Source organism: Perca fluviatilis, chromosome 17, assembly GCF_010015445.1.
Source record: "Perca fluviatilis chromosome 17, GENO_Pfluv_1.0, whole genome shotgun sequence".
Classification (NCBI taxonomy): Eukaryota; Metazoa; Chordata; class Actinopteri; order Perciformes; family Percidae; genus Perca; species Perca fluviatilis.
The window spans coordinates 4,559,823-4,575,927 of NC_053128.1; the positions used below are offsets into that span (position 1 = coordinate 4,559,823).

At 40.7% G+C, this 16,105-nt stretch overlaps 1 protein-coding gene across 1 annotated transcript in view; it reads right to left on the minus strand.

Annotated features, from left to right (window-relative positions):
* Nucleotides 1-3,534: 3,534 nt before the first annotated feature.
* Nucleotides 3,535-16,105, minus strand: part of fam102ab (family with sequence similarity 102 member Ab) — a 35,876-nt gene continuing 23,305 nt past the window's right edge. Inside the window, exons 5-12 of the mRNA XM_039780729.1 lie at nucleotides 14,376-14,492; nucleotides 14,247-14,293; nucleotides 11,031-11,191; nucleotides 9,890-9,991; nucleotides 8,785-8,998; nucleotides 6,009-6,130; nucleotides 5,720-5,789; nucleotides 3,535-5,627 (exon numbers count right to left, since the gene is read on the minus strand). Coding sequence (XP_039636663.1) covers nucleotides 5,582-5,627; nucleotides 5,720-5,789; nucleotides 6,009-6,130; nucleotides 8,785-8,998; nucleotides 9,890-9,991; nucleotides 11,031-11,191; nucleotides 14,247-14,293; nucleotides 14,376-14,492 — 879 coding nt within the window. The 3' untranslated portion in view covers nucleotides 3,535-5,581. The remainder of the gene's footprint in view (nucleotides 5,628-5,719; nucleotides 5,790-6,008; nucleotides 6,131-8,784; nucleotides 8,999-9,889; nucleotides 9,992-11,030; nucleotides 11,192-14,246; nucleotides 14,294-14,375; nucleotides 14,493-16,105) is intronic.

The following is a 16,105-nucleotide window of genomic DNA, read 5'->3' on the forward strand; positions in this document are numbered from 1 at the left end:
AACGTTGTGGAACGTTAGTTTCTGGTTCCCTAAAGGTTAGTTCGAACCAAACCAAAAACTAACGTTTAGGGAACGTTTCCTCAGGGTTATGTTCCAACAAAATACTTTCATGGAAGTTTTTTTTTTTTGTTTGTTTGTTTTTCAAAAAGTGGACCTTTTGCAGTTTTCCCTCTATTTGCATTTACTTATGAGTTTCAAATACTTTATTTTGGTGACCTTTTATGCACTAATTTGTGCTGGATTAGCTTGTCTGCTGGTATCTTAACGAGCACGCTTTTTGACCGAATATATTTACTGCAATATAGACCTTTTTTACAGCAGACATGTTGACATGTCATAGTAGGAAAAGTGTTCTAAACCATTACTGATGGCTGCATTCCACTTAGGAGAGACCCTGGTATTAAACCATTAATGATGGCTGCATTCCACTTAGGAGAGACCCTGGTATTAAACCATTAATGATGGCTGCATTCCACTTAGGAGAGACCCTGGTATTAAACCATTAATGATGGCTGCATTCCACTTAGGAGAGACCCTGGTATTAAACCATTAATGATGGCTGCATTCCACTTAGGAGAGGTCCTGGTATTAAACCATTACTGATGGCTGCATTCCACTTAGGAGAGGTCCTGGTATTAAACCATTACTGATGGCTGCATTCCACTTAGGAGAGGCCCTGGTATTAAACCATTACTGATGGCTGCATTCCACTTAGGAGAGACCCTGGTATTAAACCATTACTGATGGCTGCATTCCACTTAGGAGAGGTCCTGGTATTGTGCATGCTGACTCTCTGGAATAGCTTACTGGGACACTTGATGGAATTGAGCCATCGTTAAGGTTATCAATTTCAGCTGTGCTTTTCCTACTATGACAAGTCAAAATGTCTGCTGTGAAAAAAGGTCCATTGTCAAATTGCTTGGTTGTTGCGTGGTTGTTGATACATTAGACGTTAGATTGTTACATGTTGCGTGCCAGTTAACACATTCCGAAAAGTGGTGCTTTTAACAAGATGAAGGCTTCGGTTTGGTTTAGATCATTTTTATTTGAGGGAAATTCATAACATTGCCCGTCATTTTAAAAGACACTTGTTTATTACATTAAAAACTAGTTAAAAAAAAATTAAACTATGGACCTTTGGCAGTGAAGGGGCGGGGTCTTTTCTGCTAATAGGCCTACATTTGCAAAAAAAAATCCATTTAAAATGCATGTATCATTCGCATGAATAAGTGCCACCTGCCCATTTAAAGAGGTAACTTCCCCAACAACAGTCGCAAAAGATGAGGGAAGAGAAAATGATGACTACATGTGTATTGACTCAGCAGAGAAAACATTAAAAAAGTTGATCGATAGAAATTAAAAAATTTGAAAGCAATACAGAATGCCTGGGAGCCTTACTGCATTATATTCCACTTTGTATTTTCAATTGTCACCTGTGTTTACCTTTACATAAATAAAGACATTTCAAGCATAATTTGATGCAGAAAAAGGTAGAAATCGGTGCATAAAAATTCACCAGAATGTAAGAAATTGTTTAATGCTCAATTTTTTCTCAGGGATGACCCCTGGACCCTCTATATCAAATGTGTCCCTATGAATGTTAAAGCTTTAGTGGGTAACTTTTTCATAATAATGAACGTCCGTTACATTCAAGCCATTGCCAAATTAGTTGATCTAAAGCAGCTCCACACAACTCTCTGTATTTCTCAGTAAGGCTATGTTCAGAAAATGGTGTCGTCCGGCGACTTCCGCGCGCAGAAACTCGAGTTAAGATAATTACGTTCTCTTCAGAGTCCCATCATATTTTTTTATCCTCCGTGTCCTCCTTGGTTACAAGCAACTGCGTGGAGGAGGGGTGGGGGCTGTGCGTGATCACTGAAGGCTTGGTCATGTTGATGCACTGTTGTCATTTTATCCTCTATCTGTTTCAATTAAATCATCTTTAAAATGATCAAATCAGTTCATAATGTATCACTCTATTTTTCAATTCACATGCATTTTCATATTTTCCATTTTTTATCAATTAACTTTTGTTACTTCCACCACTCAGATTCCAGGCTTTACCATTTTATTTGGTTTACGCAAATCATAACTCATTGCTCCACTCTTGATGTGCCTTTTACATACATTTCCCTGCATTTCAATACAAGGAGAGAAAACAAATGTGTATCTGGAGTTACAATATGTATATGTTCATGTACATACATAATCACAACCAATAACTTTTGATGACAACAAAAGTTTACCAAAAATTTAGACAGAAAGGTGTTTATTTAACATATTCATGCTGAGAGAAGTGTTTTATATATGCATTTCTTATAACTCTACTAATTTGACAAGTGTAGGTCCAATTTGCTAAGCCTAATTTGTATTTAATAAGTTACAAAAGTTAAAATAATTTTTATATTCTCTTTACCAAAACCTCATTCCTATGCAAATTAAATCAGTATTACAGTACAGCTATAAATGAAATATAATCATAATCTTATTATGCAACAATTCTGTTTAATTTCAAATTATCAGGTAGGAGAAAACCTTTTCACCACATGCAAAGAGACATTTATTTGTATAAATGTAATTAATAAGGTCACAGGTTACACACATGGTCCAGTACAAAAGAATAAGTAATTTAGAACAAATCACAGTAGTAGACAATTCACCAATACAACGGTTCCCTTTACTGTATATCTCTCATGACCACACCCTAATGGCTCCTTATCATTTCTCACCTAAAATATTAGCTTTTACATATAAGTCTGTACACATCTGTAGACCAGCCTGCTGGTCTGAAAATAGATTGGATGGTTACATGTGTAACCACGATTTTTGAATGAAATGCCACATACTTTATCAGTACAGGGAGGGACTGGGCCCATGTATACTGTAGAGCAGTGTTTCTCAAATTGGGGTACGCGTACCCCTAGGGGTACTTTAGAGTACTGCAGGGGGTATGAGAGATTTTTTTCAAAATGATAATTTAAAAATATATCATGCATAATTCATAAAATAATAATTATAATAATAAATACATTTAGTGATGATTCTAAACATTTGAAGTATAGCATTTAAATGTTGTTCAGTTACTATGCTGTTGTTTAGTAAATCTATCATTGACAGCTCTTTATTGCACCCCTTACATACTTTTTTTTTCTAACAAATATGTTTTGCGCTGGTCAGGGGGTTCTTGGCTTAAAAAAACAATACAAAGGGGGTACATTACTGAAATTTTTTTGAGAACCACTGCTGTAGAGAACTACATGTATAACTACGAGAGGTATATTCTTCTTGGGAGTTGGTGGAGGACAAACCAGAGGGAAAAGGAGAGTGATTATTGGACACTCAGCAGGAGGTCAGAAACAAGACTCTGAATGAATGTTGATGTTGCTCTGTGTCTGCTGAATTTGTAAATAGGAAACTTTTTGCTAACATATTAGCCTTTGCAACTTAGCTTTGGTTGTGACATAGATAGGAGTTAATCTGGCTAAAGTTTGAAAGAGCTCCTAGGTGAGCAAAGCAAGTACATCACCACAAATCTTACATTCTTGATTATTTTATAAGAGCATTGAAATTCAAAGTATTTAGGAAGTGCAGAGAATGGACGGTTACATATGGCCAGCCATATATACTGTATATATATATATACAGGCTTTGTGCTGTCTCATTAGAACAGCCTTCGACAGATTCACCAAATTACATTTTGTCCTATAACAAAAGCATTGAAATGAAACAACGAAAGACATTTTAAAACTGAACATGTCATATGTCATTTTCGACAACCGTGCAATATCCATTTCCTTTTAGTGGTACCTAACAATCTTCCTCAGAGAGTACACATGTGCAAAATAGTATATTAATAGACAGTCATCAAATATAATAAGAGGATTAAAGCTTATATTTTAGTTCCAGTCTGATTTTGACTCAGTCTGTCCAGAGGACGTCTGCCCTCAGCAAGAACCTTTCCTAGCTCTTGTGCTTGTCTTGGTGGAACATTTGCACCCCGCAAAAGAAAACGTCACATACAATGTTAAATGAATTTAACTGTTAACATAATACAGTAATGTAAGCTATTTAAATTAGCTGATACATGGTTAAATGTCATTTGCTCAATTTTCTTCCATCCTTGCCATTTTCAGCGTTTAGTTTGCTAGCTCGAAGCTTGTTGTTTTTTCCTCAAAGAGAACAGAGTTAGACGGCAACGGCAACACACATCGCCGGAACACCCCCCCTGGTCGTTGATCCAGACTAAAGAAACACTGACCAGGCTGTTACATGTATTTATAACTCATGACAGAGAAATCCAAGTTATATGGCTATCAACCTGATACACTGTTTCTACAATTTTTCCAGTTGTCCGTCATGTGTTGAAGTGAAACACTGGGTTTCATAGTCTGTCCTCATAGCTGCTCAGGTGCTACTTCCTGTTTGTTTGTTTTTTATTCAGAAATGTTTAGTTTTACAAGCTGACGAGGCCCTTCTGAACGGACAAATATTTCAGTGTTGCACTACGATAACCACAATGCAGTGGTTTTTAGGGTATTGTTCAAGTATTTTGTGCATCTAGCACGGTCAAAGTTTCACTGGGTGTGTTTCAGACTGGTCCTTTATTGAGTAATGCAGGTAGTAAAACCCTGTACAGTGAATAGGGTCAATGATTTATTGAAATTTAGGACACTGATAAGTCAGTTACCTGGCGCTGTTCTAAGGCAATGGAGGATAATTGCTGAAAATTGCAATGCCAGTATTGATTAGATGTAGCACCAGAACCATATAAAAAAAAAGAGTGGTGACGGGACAAGGACAACTGAAATGAATGTAATGTCCTCCCAATATGAAGAATATGAAGAAATGCATTCAGTATTTTTAGGCATCTCATATTCCAGCTGTTAAAGTAACTTGATATTAATTCTAACTTGAGTACAAATTGCTTATCTGTGCACATAAATTAGGTAATTTTAGAGATTATTAATTCCTGTGCATGAGGATAAAAAATGTGTTGCGCCAGACTGCCAGGCTCTGAACTTCTCACTGACTGTTGAATTAATTTGGGTTGATTCTACTTTGCTGTAATTTGCCACTGTTAAGCTGCTGTAATAAAACTCAACACTTCATGCAGATGTTCCACAATAAAAGAGGAGGAACTATTCCCCCTGGACTGATGGCATTGTTTTAATGTAAAACAGATATGTAGATATGTTAAACCTGTATTAACACAGCAACCGGGAGCAGATGGGAATATTTTTCAAATGTACCTAACATACATAACATAATATAGAAATAAAGGCCTGATTGTTTTTTCATTTAAAGTAAAATAGAAAAAAAGGCCCGTCCACTATTTGAGAAAATGCAGTAATCATGTGAAACACACCTCCCACCACCCAATTAAATATATACTAAAAAAGGTTCCACATATATATATATATATATATATATATATATATACATATCATAGTAGTCTTATTTCAAGCTGTGTGCACTGAAGATAAAGTATGCACATACTTGCACATACAGTCACAGACAATCTGATGTCACAGAACCATTAACCAGTTGATGAGGCTGGAGACATGTTAAAGTACAGTATCTTTCAGTGAGTCTCAATGACCACCGGCTCAAAAATACCAGGTGTCCCTCTGGGAAAACACAGAAACACAAGATCAGTTAGTTAAAAGTGGGTTGGTAAAAAGACAAAGCAAATCAATGTACCGTTTTTAAAACTGTGTACCTGTTGGCGAGCTGTGTCCCGCTGAGGGCAGTGGTCCCATCTTTGCTCACAAACAGTCTCAAGTTGCTGTCTGAAAAAAATAAATAAAAAGGAATCCGGAAGAGAAGTTACGGTTACACTTTACTTGAAGTTATCTATCTAGATAAGAGTGACATGACACTGTCATGAACGTGTCATAAACATTATAAACAAGTCATAAACGTTTAGGACATTACGCTTCTTTTAGTAAGTGTCATTCGGTTTTTGTTGAGCTGAAACTAAATCCCCAAAACTTCCAACTCTGTCCTACCTTCCTTGTTGCTGCTGTCAGAAAAGTTCTGACTCTGTACAATCTTCTCAACAATGTCATCTGCATCAATGCGAGTGTCGTCCACACAGCTGGGCTGCCTCTCCACAGTGTCCTTCTTTCTCCTGTTGTTGGGCAAGATGGATACCACCAGAGAGAGAAGATTAATGTCTGACATACAGATTAAAGGTTTTGCTTCATACGGAAATTCATCAGGATTGGTTGGGTGAAATTTTGTATTTTTCTTATTAACAAAACCCATGTACCCAAACCAACAATCTGTATCTCCTCCAAGTACTGGATTGTGTGTGTATCAAAGCCTGAAATATTTTCTTCCTCTGTTCCATTAAATTCCGCTTGGTCAGTGGCTCTCAGCCTCAGATACCGCCACAAACGGCACACTTTAGTGCCTGTATGGGATGCAGCAGCTCGTCCCCGGTGCTGTAAGATGACGTAGTTGATGAAAAGCAACAACGGCAGCGATTAGTATCGAGGGCCCGAAAATCCGCGTAAGGAGTCAGATTGAGGTGGTGGATGGCTCAAAAAACACAGGACTTTCACCTAGGAGACCGAGGTCCGTGTCCCATTATTATCCCACATTTCACTTAAAGGGATACTTCACCGATTTAGCATTCAGCTTTGTATCAGTAGAAACCCGATAGTATTTCTGAATGACCGTGCCTCCCTCCCTCATGTCCCCCTGAGACGAGAGATTTCTGCATTTGGGGCCTGGAAAAAATCTTCCGATGACGTAAAATGACGATTTTTGCGTCATCGGAAGATTTTTGGGCCAGAGGCAAAGGACTACAGCCAGTAGTAGGATCTACTTCCGTTTATAGTCACCACCCACAGGGGTTTGACTGCCGAAGTCTGGCCGAGGTATTCGGAAATGAACACTGTCAGCCATCTTGAATCTTCGCTAAACAGGCTCCGGTTTTTCAGCAGAAAACATTTACAACAATTATCTGCATTCAAACTACCGGACGTGTGTACCACCGGGATACATCGGTACAGATCGGAGAATATGCAGGAAACGTTATTACAGACGCAATACCGGCACACCTACGTGAGCTTCGCCCGCGGAGACCACGCGGTGTCGCTCAATGCCGCTAGCCGGTTAGGGGACATCCTCATCGGCTAGGTGGAAAGCTAACGCTAGCTGTCCACCTGTCCCATCCATCCTGCTTGCAAGTGCGTCTACTCATTAAACAACAAGCTGGACTACATCCTCCTTCAACGAAACTCCCAACGTGATTTCAGTGACTGCTGTGTTTTTTTTTGTTGTTGTGGAAACATGCCTGAACAACAGTGTACCGGAACCGGGACTATCCAGCTACCAGGCTGCTCCCCGCGCCGGAGGTGGGCTGTGTTAAACGGACTGGTGTAGAAATAAAATCCAACTAGCTACTGCTAACTGCTGGTGGAGCTTGTGACTGTTAAATGCCGACCATTCGACATTCCACGCCACGCCTGTGTTTATAATCCGTGTTTAGCTACACCAATGCTAGTATGGCTAGCTGAACTTTACGGATCCTGCTTGCAAGTGTCCGCTCATTTAGACCACAAACTGGACTACATCCAACTTCAACGAAACTCCCAACGTGAGTTGAGAGACTGCTGTGTTTTTGTTGTTGTGGAAACATGCCTGAATAGTGTACTGGACTGTCCAGCTACCAGGCCTGCTAGCCCTCCGAGCTAGAGATGCTCTGTCGCCAGGTAAAAGAGGTGGGCTGTGTTAACACCGAGTGGTGCAGAAATGTGGTGATTTGTATCCATTTAACTGCTAACTGCTGGTGGAGTTTGTGACTGTTAAATGCCGACCATTCTACATTGCACGCTAATTCACGGCTGTGTTTATGCTCGGTGTTTACAGCCCACCAAGCGCTAATGCTAGTATGCGTTAGCTGAACTTTACGGAGCCTATAAAGTGTGTGTACTAAATGTAGCCTGTTTCGTATGTCGTTTTTATATAATGTCGTTGAGTCACGATGAAACGTTGTTTCATGTATATGGTTGAAATAAAACACGCTTGAGTTGAGTTGAATGCCTCGGTCTGTCTGTGAAGCGGTAGGCGTGGCTTGGGAGTGGACTCAAAGCAACGAAGCAGGTGCATTCTGGGATTTAGTGTTTTTCATCCATATAAGACCAAAACACATTTTCTGGCTTTTCTCGGCCTAGAAGGCACCAATTTAATTAATTTTTTCACATTTCTACTACATAAGTGACCCAATTTAAAGATATATTCAGCTTTCCAGCGGTGAAATATTCCTTTAAACATACATTTTGTAAGCACATTTTCCAATGGGTGCTTTATTATCCATACAGGGGAAATCTGGGGCAATAATCTGATGTTGGCAAATGTGTATGGTCCAATAGGACTTGGGAATAGATAGGATAGGAAATTTTCAAAGACTTAAAATTCCTGCCAGCTTTAACTGCTGTCTTGAACCTTCACTTTACCTTTCAGGCCTCTGATCGATCTAAATTATTTAAAGTCATTCAGCTGTTTATGGAGCAATATGCAGTCTCAGATCTTCAGCGATTTTTCAATCCTAGTGCCAAGTAAGTTCACTTTCTTTTCTCCTGTCCATGGTACTTTCTCCCGAATTTATATTTTTCTTACTGACAGCTATTTACTCTCCTCTGTCAGCTTGTGCTCCCACAGCCTTTTAGTAATATCATGTCATAGTTGACGTCTCTCTTCCTGGTAGGTCCCTGTTGACTGACTGGCAGGGGCAGATGTGTTTGGTCAAAAGCACAGGTGTGTGTGTGTAAATACCTGGAGGATCTGTTGGACATGAGGGCTGCTGCAGAGGGTAGAGGAGGTCTCTCTGGTTTGGTTGGAGATGCTTGTCGGTGTGGCTCTGTGGGGCTGGAGGCAGTTAGCTGGCAGGGTTGGGCAAGCCCACAGGAGACATTGCTGCTGGAGGAGGCGTTCCTATGGTGACTGAGGTCAGTCAGGCTGGAGCAGCGAGAGTGAGCTGTGCTGTAGCCTGGAGGAGAGGAGAGGAGAGGAGAGGAGAGGAGAGGAGAGGAGAGGAGAGGAGAGGGAGAGGAGCACAAAAATCCAGGTGCACTGTATTTAGTTCTGCTGTGCGGGAATCGTCTAAGCCAAAAAACTCAGTACACCTTGACTTTTTCCCTGCCAAAGAGTTGAGAACTGTAAATTTAAGTAGACTGCTTCTTTCCTGCAGCCTGAAACTTGTTCAGGTGGAAATGTCTAGGATGAAGAATGCACAACCTGCCCTATCTGCCTCTGACTGGCTTACCCTGGTATTCTTACCCTAAACCTAACCAATCTCACTCCTCGTGTACTAAACCTAATCAATCCAACCAGTGAAGGCAATGAGTACTAGCCAATCAGAGGCAGAGTAGGTAAGGCCATGTCTTCGCCATCCTAGGAAAGGTAAATTTGCATCCAGGTGTTGTTTTTTTTTAAAGGCAGTAGCTGATCTCCTCCTTCCTGCCACTTTCCAACAGCTGGAGTGATAGAGAGAAGGAAACTGTACTCGCACTCTTCACTCCACACAGTGTACAGGGCTGTCCCGCATACCATTTTTTGGGCTTCAGAGCTTCGGTACTAATCAACAGCGAATACTCGAACACTAGAGCTTTCAGGGCTCCTGGACTTATGGTGCCCTGGCTCAGTTTGTAATCCAGCTTTGTGTACAGATGGATGCACAGTACAACCATTTGTTTATATTTACCCTCTCTTAGTCCACCCAATCTCAATTATTAGGGCCCAGGTCATTTAGTTTTCTAAATTGTGTTGGTAATAAATAACACTCTTAGGCAGAGGTTGTTCTATCAGAGCATCTCCCTGGTCTTAGCACAAGAAAGTAAACCCTCCAGACTTTGGTTGTAGTATGAGGAAGCGCTCTGACCTGAAATCTTGCTGTGCTGGCTGGCATAGCTGGAGCTGCGGAAGTGTCCAGTGTGAAAGACCTCATCTGGGCTGGACACACTCTCTCCCTCCTCAGGAAGCCCTGCGGAACACACAGTAAACACACACACACACACACCTAGTCTCGCATTGCCAGACCTTCCTCCACAGCGCTGCGGAGGAGAGCCTGGCGAGTCCACACAGCATTCTGTGAGGGGTTTATTGGCTTTTCTTTAAACTAATCAAAATCGTCTTGGGTGGTGCAGGCATTTCTTTAAACCAATCACAATTGTCTTGGGCGGTGCTAAGCACAGAGCTGAGCCACTGTGCTGCTGCAAAATAGGAACTTTTTTTGGTGGAACGTGTACGTTCAAAGGTTGTTTTAGTCGTGCAACAGATAACCCAGATTGGACAGATAGTCTAGCTAGCTGTCTGGATTTACCCTGCAGAGATCTGAGTAGCAGTTAACCATAGTCCTCACAAATCCACCAGAGTTTACACATATATATATATATATATACATATATATATATATATATATATATATATATATATATATATATATATATATATGTGTGTGTGTGTGTGTGTGTGTGTGTGTGTGTGTGTGTGTGTGTGTGTGTAACTAAAACAGCCAACCATTGTTACAAAAGGTTTAGCTCATTTGGTCTAAGGTAAACTATTATGAATAAGAGCTAAACTTGAAAACAGTTACAGGCTGTTTGTGATGCCAAAGCTAAGGAGGAAAACAAAAGACCAAATTGTGTGAAAATAACTTATTTAAAAAAGATGAAAAGGAATGCCTGGTATTTTCTGGCTAAAATGTGGCATTTATAAATTACGGTGAGCTAATTATCAGTATGTACTGTAGATGTTTCTTTCTAATATGTGTTTTCAAAAGGTCTTAAAACGTGCCCTTTTTTCATTTAAACATCTGCCCCTGAAAATGTCTATTTGGTTGCCAATTAAAGGATTCAACGAGTGTTGTGTCGAAGATAATGTCACGAAAGTTTCATGCAGTGTCACTATGCCGGTCAGCTGAGACTCTCACCTGCACTGAGAGGGTATCTCAGTGCAGGCGAGGGTATCTGCAGTACTGGTATCAAAAAGGTGAGTCAAGTCTAGTAATACTGAGCAGTTACCTGAGCTACGTACTGACGACTGTCTGGGTTTGAAGGCGCGAGGACCCTCCATGATGCCTCCTAGTGGCTGCACTGTGGAATCAGTGCTCTCACCCTTACAGTCCAGCTGCAGGGTGGGGTCCTCGTCCCCAATGGAGAGAGATTTGGCCGTGCTGGGAGGCCTAATGGTAAAAACACAGGCACAAAACAAACAATGAGGATTACAAAAAGTCACCAAAGTCACATTCAGGTGCATGCTGGGGTTCGAAAAACAACGGCAAGTTATACTGTATATTGAAGATTGGCTGCTAATTAGGCGGCAGCAGCTGTGACACAAAACTCACGGAGGTTATTTATCATAAGTAAGTCAAATCTGAACACATATATTTAAGCCGAATACACACGATAGGTGGCAAAACCGCTTTGTGCCGGTTGTTCCATTGATTTCCTATGGGGAGGGCGGTGGCGCCCAACTAAGCGCTGCGCTACCCCTGGCTCGGATTTGCCACTTTGCGCTGCGCTCAGACTTGAAATGATGTCAACTTTGGCCTAGTTGCCGCTGATCTTTAGAAAGCGCAACCAATGAGATAACAGCATGTTGTTACCTAGCAACAGGGAAATAGCTTCCTTGCCAACCTTGATTACGAATACCTGCACTGCGCTTTGCTCTCTGCGCAATGTGACACTATCTAAGGATATAATTATCTCTGATTTCTATCACAACTTTCACTACATTTCCATGATAATTGCCTCACATCTGACAAATCCGGATGTCCCTCACCTTTCGCTGTTGCAGGCTATCTGCTGAAAATGGCAAGTTTTGAAGACAATTTGGACAGTTCAACAAGGCAGGCCTGCTTGCTTATTTAGGGAAGGATTATAAAGATTTACAAAGAATGTTTATTTACTATCTAACTGGGATGTATAGGGGCCAATTAGTGGGATTGCTGTGGAGGAAGTACACACGGCCATGCACTGGTAAGAGCAAATGACGTTTTATTATGTATCCAGCTAATTTAAAGGTCCAATATGTAATATATTTATTGTAATAAATCCAAAAATGACCCCAATGCGTCATTAGATATTAAGGAAACATGCTAAATTGAAATACTATCTTTTCTGACAACAATGCTAATGCCAGTATTTTCACTTTTTGAAATTTCCGTTCCGTGACGGAATTTCTGTTTGTGTTTTGGCCTGTGTGTTGTTATCAACTGCCCAGTTTGACAGCCAGACCGGGTTGCCAGATATACCTGTAATAACCTAAACCCAACTGGCTACAGCTGTAACGTTAGTACAGCCATGAAAGCAGCAAACAAACAGGATCAACGGAGATAGATTCTACCCAACCTAAAAAAAACTGCCACCTTTCTAACAGTTGCGTGACCAGAGATTTAACAAACCCCTGGTAAATATTGGAGATGTATTTGAAAGATGGAGACAGCTTAGAGCCCCAAAAGGACGCGGAGTTGGCTAATTTTCTCCGGAACAGGTAAGCATTAGTTTCAGGCTAATTTATCACAGCTACTAGGGACGGGCATTTTATGTCATTTTAACATTCGTGTAGCTAATCACATTACCCGAGTTGGTTACTTACAAAAACTATTGAGACACAGCCAGTAAAGTTATCCCGACTGGTCCTGGCTAACGCTGCCACGCTAACCCTGCTAACTGCTAACGTTACCGGAGGACCAGGCAAGCGGGCCACGGCTGTTTACAACGTGTAGCCTGTTCAGCGGCCATAGCCGACAGCGGTGAGTTATTTGAAGCCAAGAGAGGAAGAGAGGACCGTGAGTTTGCAGTGTGTTTAGCGTTATTTGTTGCCGTAATTGTAAGCCAATAAAGTGTGTATTTGAGTCTGGTGGAAAAGGACGTCGAGGTTGTGGGTTTTGGGGTTTTTAGCGGTTCCTACTGTAATTCTAAGCCAAAAAAGTGTGCCTGTCAGTTGGGTGCAGAGCTCCACGTGAGCATGTGCTTTTATTAACTAACGTTAGCTACTCCGCTGAGCTGTGAAGTATGTCTGGCTATGTGAGATAAGCGTCTAGCAACATTGTTGTGGATGCTGCGGTCTCCGCCTGGCAACCTCCATGAACTTCGAGTCTGGGGAGGAGGGGGTGGGGGGGAGACGACTCTCTCCAGTATTTTGAATTTGTACTGCAGTAACTATTTTAAACACTAGCCGTCAGTAGGCTATTACATATTGCACCTTTAATTAGCTCACATTACTGTTTTGTGTGAACAGTTAACTTCAGTTCATATTTTATGTGGCATATTCTTTTGCGGGGTGCAAATGTTCCACCAAAACAAGTTTTTAGTTATTTATTATTTTTTTGTTATACAAGACGATTTTGCAGAGCCACCGTCTCTGCGTCTGGAGCTTAGCGCTGCCCAAGACAATTGTTGATTGGTTTAAAGAAATGCAAACAACCAAGAGCGTTTTTTTTTTTCTCCTATCCTGGAATGTATATGTGGTGTGGCCAGACCTTACTACACAGTGCTGTGGAGATAGGTCTGGCAATGCTAGACTAATCATGACACGATTTTTAAGTTTTCTTCTTCTATTCCAGTGATAGTTGTCTGTCTATCCACCCATGGATACATTGCAAACAGGAACTGCAAAAAGCTAATTCTGCCTTTTGTTTAGTTTTTAGATTATTTTGGGGCATTTATTTATAGGACAGATTAAGTCAGAGAGAGAGGGGAATGACATGCAGGTCCACACTTTGGAACCGAACCCACAGCCACTGCAACAAGGACTGAGCCTCTGTACATGGGGCACACGCTCAACCAGGTGAGCTAACCAGGTACATCAATTCCACCTAATTTTAATGGTGTCAATTTGCCAAAATGTAAAAGAAATGGGGCTCAAGTTGTAGCCCACAGCTAACTGTAGCAACATTATACTTCCTGTTTATATTCCCCAAAGTCCCCAAACACTCTTGGGCAAATTACGGATGCTGTAGTTAAAGCTTGATTATCCCCCAAATCAAAGTAAGACAAAGTAATTATAGAAGTTAAAATAATCCACGAAAATTCACTTTTTCCTTTGTGGACTTGGTTCTTATGTTACTGGAACACTAACACTCTCATCTGTCCATCCATATGCAGATATTTGCCCTGTGTTGAAAACTGTGGACAAGGCCCATGGAGGGGGTGACATGGGTGAGACAGAGCAGTTCTCTTAATTTTGTCTGAGGGGGGCCACTGTGTCCGAATCCCTGAAAAAGAGGAACTCACGTTTTAAAGCAGGGATCCCCAGACAGAAGCGTCATCCCAATTGTAACCTATAAAAAAACACACGTGTTACTAAACCTCTGTTCTGATCAATTCAGTGTGTGTGTCTGTGTGTGTTTGTGTGTGCCCTGCCTTGAGAATAGAGTTGTCCTGTCGAGTGTTTTTGGTGTCATAACCCTCCAGGATGCAGCAGCGAACTGCGGAGCCCGAACCAGCAAACTCTGCAATGTTGAGATCAGCAAAACCTAGCTGCAGACAGACAGACAGACAGACAGACAGACAGAAAGACAGACAGACATGAGAAAACAACAGAAAACTTAAAAACAGTCCAAAAAATAAACATTTAAGGTGGGAAGTGAAAAGTTATACACAGATTAAGAATACATTGTAGGTCAACTCTGGTCCACTTCTTTTTTATAGGAAGTAAATGAAGGAAACAGGAGAGTGGCTTTATGTAATGTAGAAGTCAACAACCTCCTTTAACCTCATCCATGATTATTCTACCCAGTCAGCACTGCTTCTCACTTGAGGAGTCACAGTTTATGGTGGTGATAGTGTGTGTGTGAGCCTGTGTGGAAGTGTATTTCATTGCCAATCCTATTAACATATTTTGTGCAGATTTGTCCCATTCATCCAATCTAAAAATGTCATTAAACTGAATATTCTTTCCTGAAAAGGTTGTCCTTTTTTTGTGCAAAGGATGCCAAAAGCTGGTTGGTCTGTCCACTCTGCGGCCAGCTCGCTCCTTTTCACTTTCAGTCGGCCAGGTGAAAGTTCATTTGCAAAACGCGGACATCACATTTAGCTTAGTTTAGTGGTTTACACATATACAAATACTACAGATTAATAAACACATAATCAAAAAACCCTCAGAGAGGCTTAATCTGGGCACTCTCCAATGCATACTCCAATTAAAATAGAAAGAAACTTAAATACTGAAAAAATTAAAACAAAAGAAAGAAAAGAAGAAAAAAGCCGAAACTAAAATTACACACAATATCAAAACAACAGAATAAATATGAAAGATAAAATAATATTAGGAGTAACATGGGTTGTTTACAAAGACATTCCATAGGGATAACATTGCACAGACAAAAACAAACCTTTAAAGTGATGGTTCGGAGTAATTCACCCTAGGGTCCTTTGCACCATGACCTCGAGCCAAACACCCCCCCAGAAGCTTTTTTCACCTGGGTCTAACATTGGGAGAGTTAGCGTAGAGTAGCGTTATCAGCTGAATAGCTTAGCGCGGGGCTAATGGACCCACGTTTGTATCTTGTAAGTTACCCCACTAATAATGCCCGAAATGATACCAAACGTCTACAAGTAGTACAAATAGGTTATGCACTCATAAAACGATGGATTGGAAAGTTTGTAAGTACACCAGAAGTTTATGTAAATAACACTTGCCTGCTGGCTTCTGCTCTCTGCTGTTGTTGCTGCAGTAAGACGAGTGCTTAGGGACGTCTACAAATTACAACACCGAAAAGAGATGCAACAAAAATATTTTTTAATTTAACTTTTTTTTTTAAGTAAGTGCTGTAGTATAACTAGCAGGAGACAAGTAATAATTGAGGTAAGTTTGGAGACATTACCTTATTTAATCATTAAATTAATAAGTATTTTTGTTGTAACTCTTTTCGGTGTAGTAATTTATAGACGGCCCTAAGCACTCGTCTAACTGCAGGTAGCAGCAGCAGCAACAGAGAGCAGAAGAGAGCAGGCAAGTGTTCATAAACTTCTGGTGTACTTACAAACTTTCCAATCCATCCTTTTTATGAGTGTATAACCTATTTGTACTAGTGTAGACCTTTGGTATCATTTCGGGCATTATTAGTGGGGTAACTTACAAGATACAAACG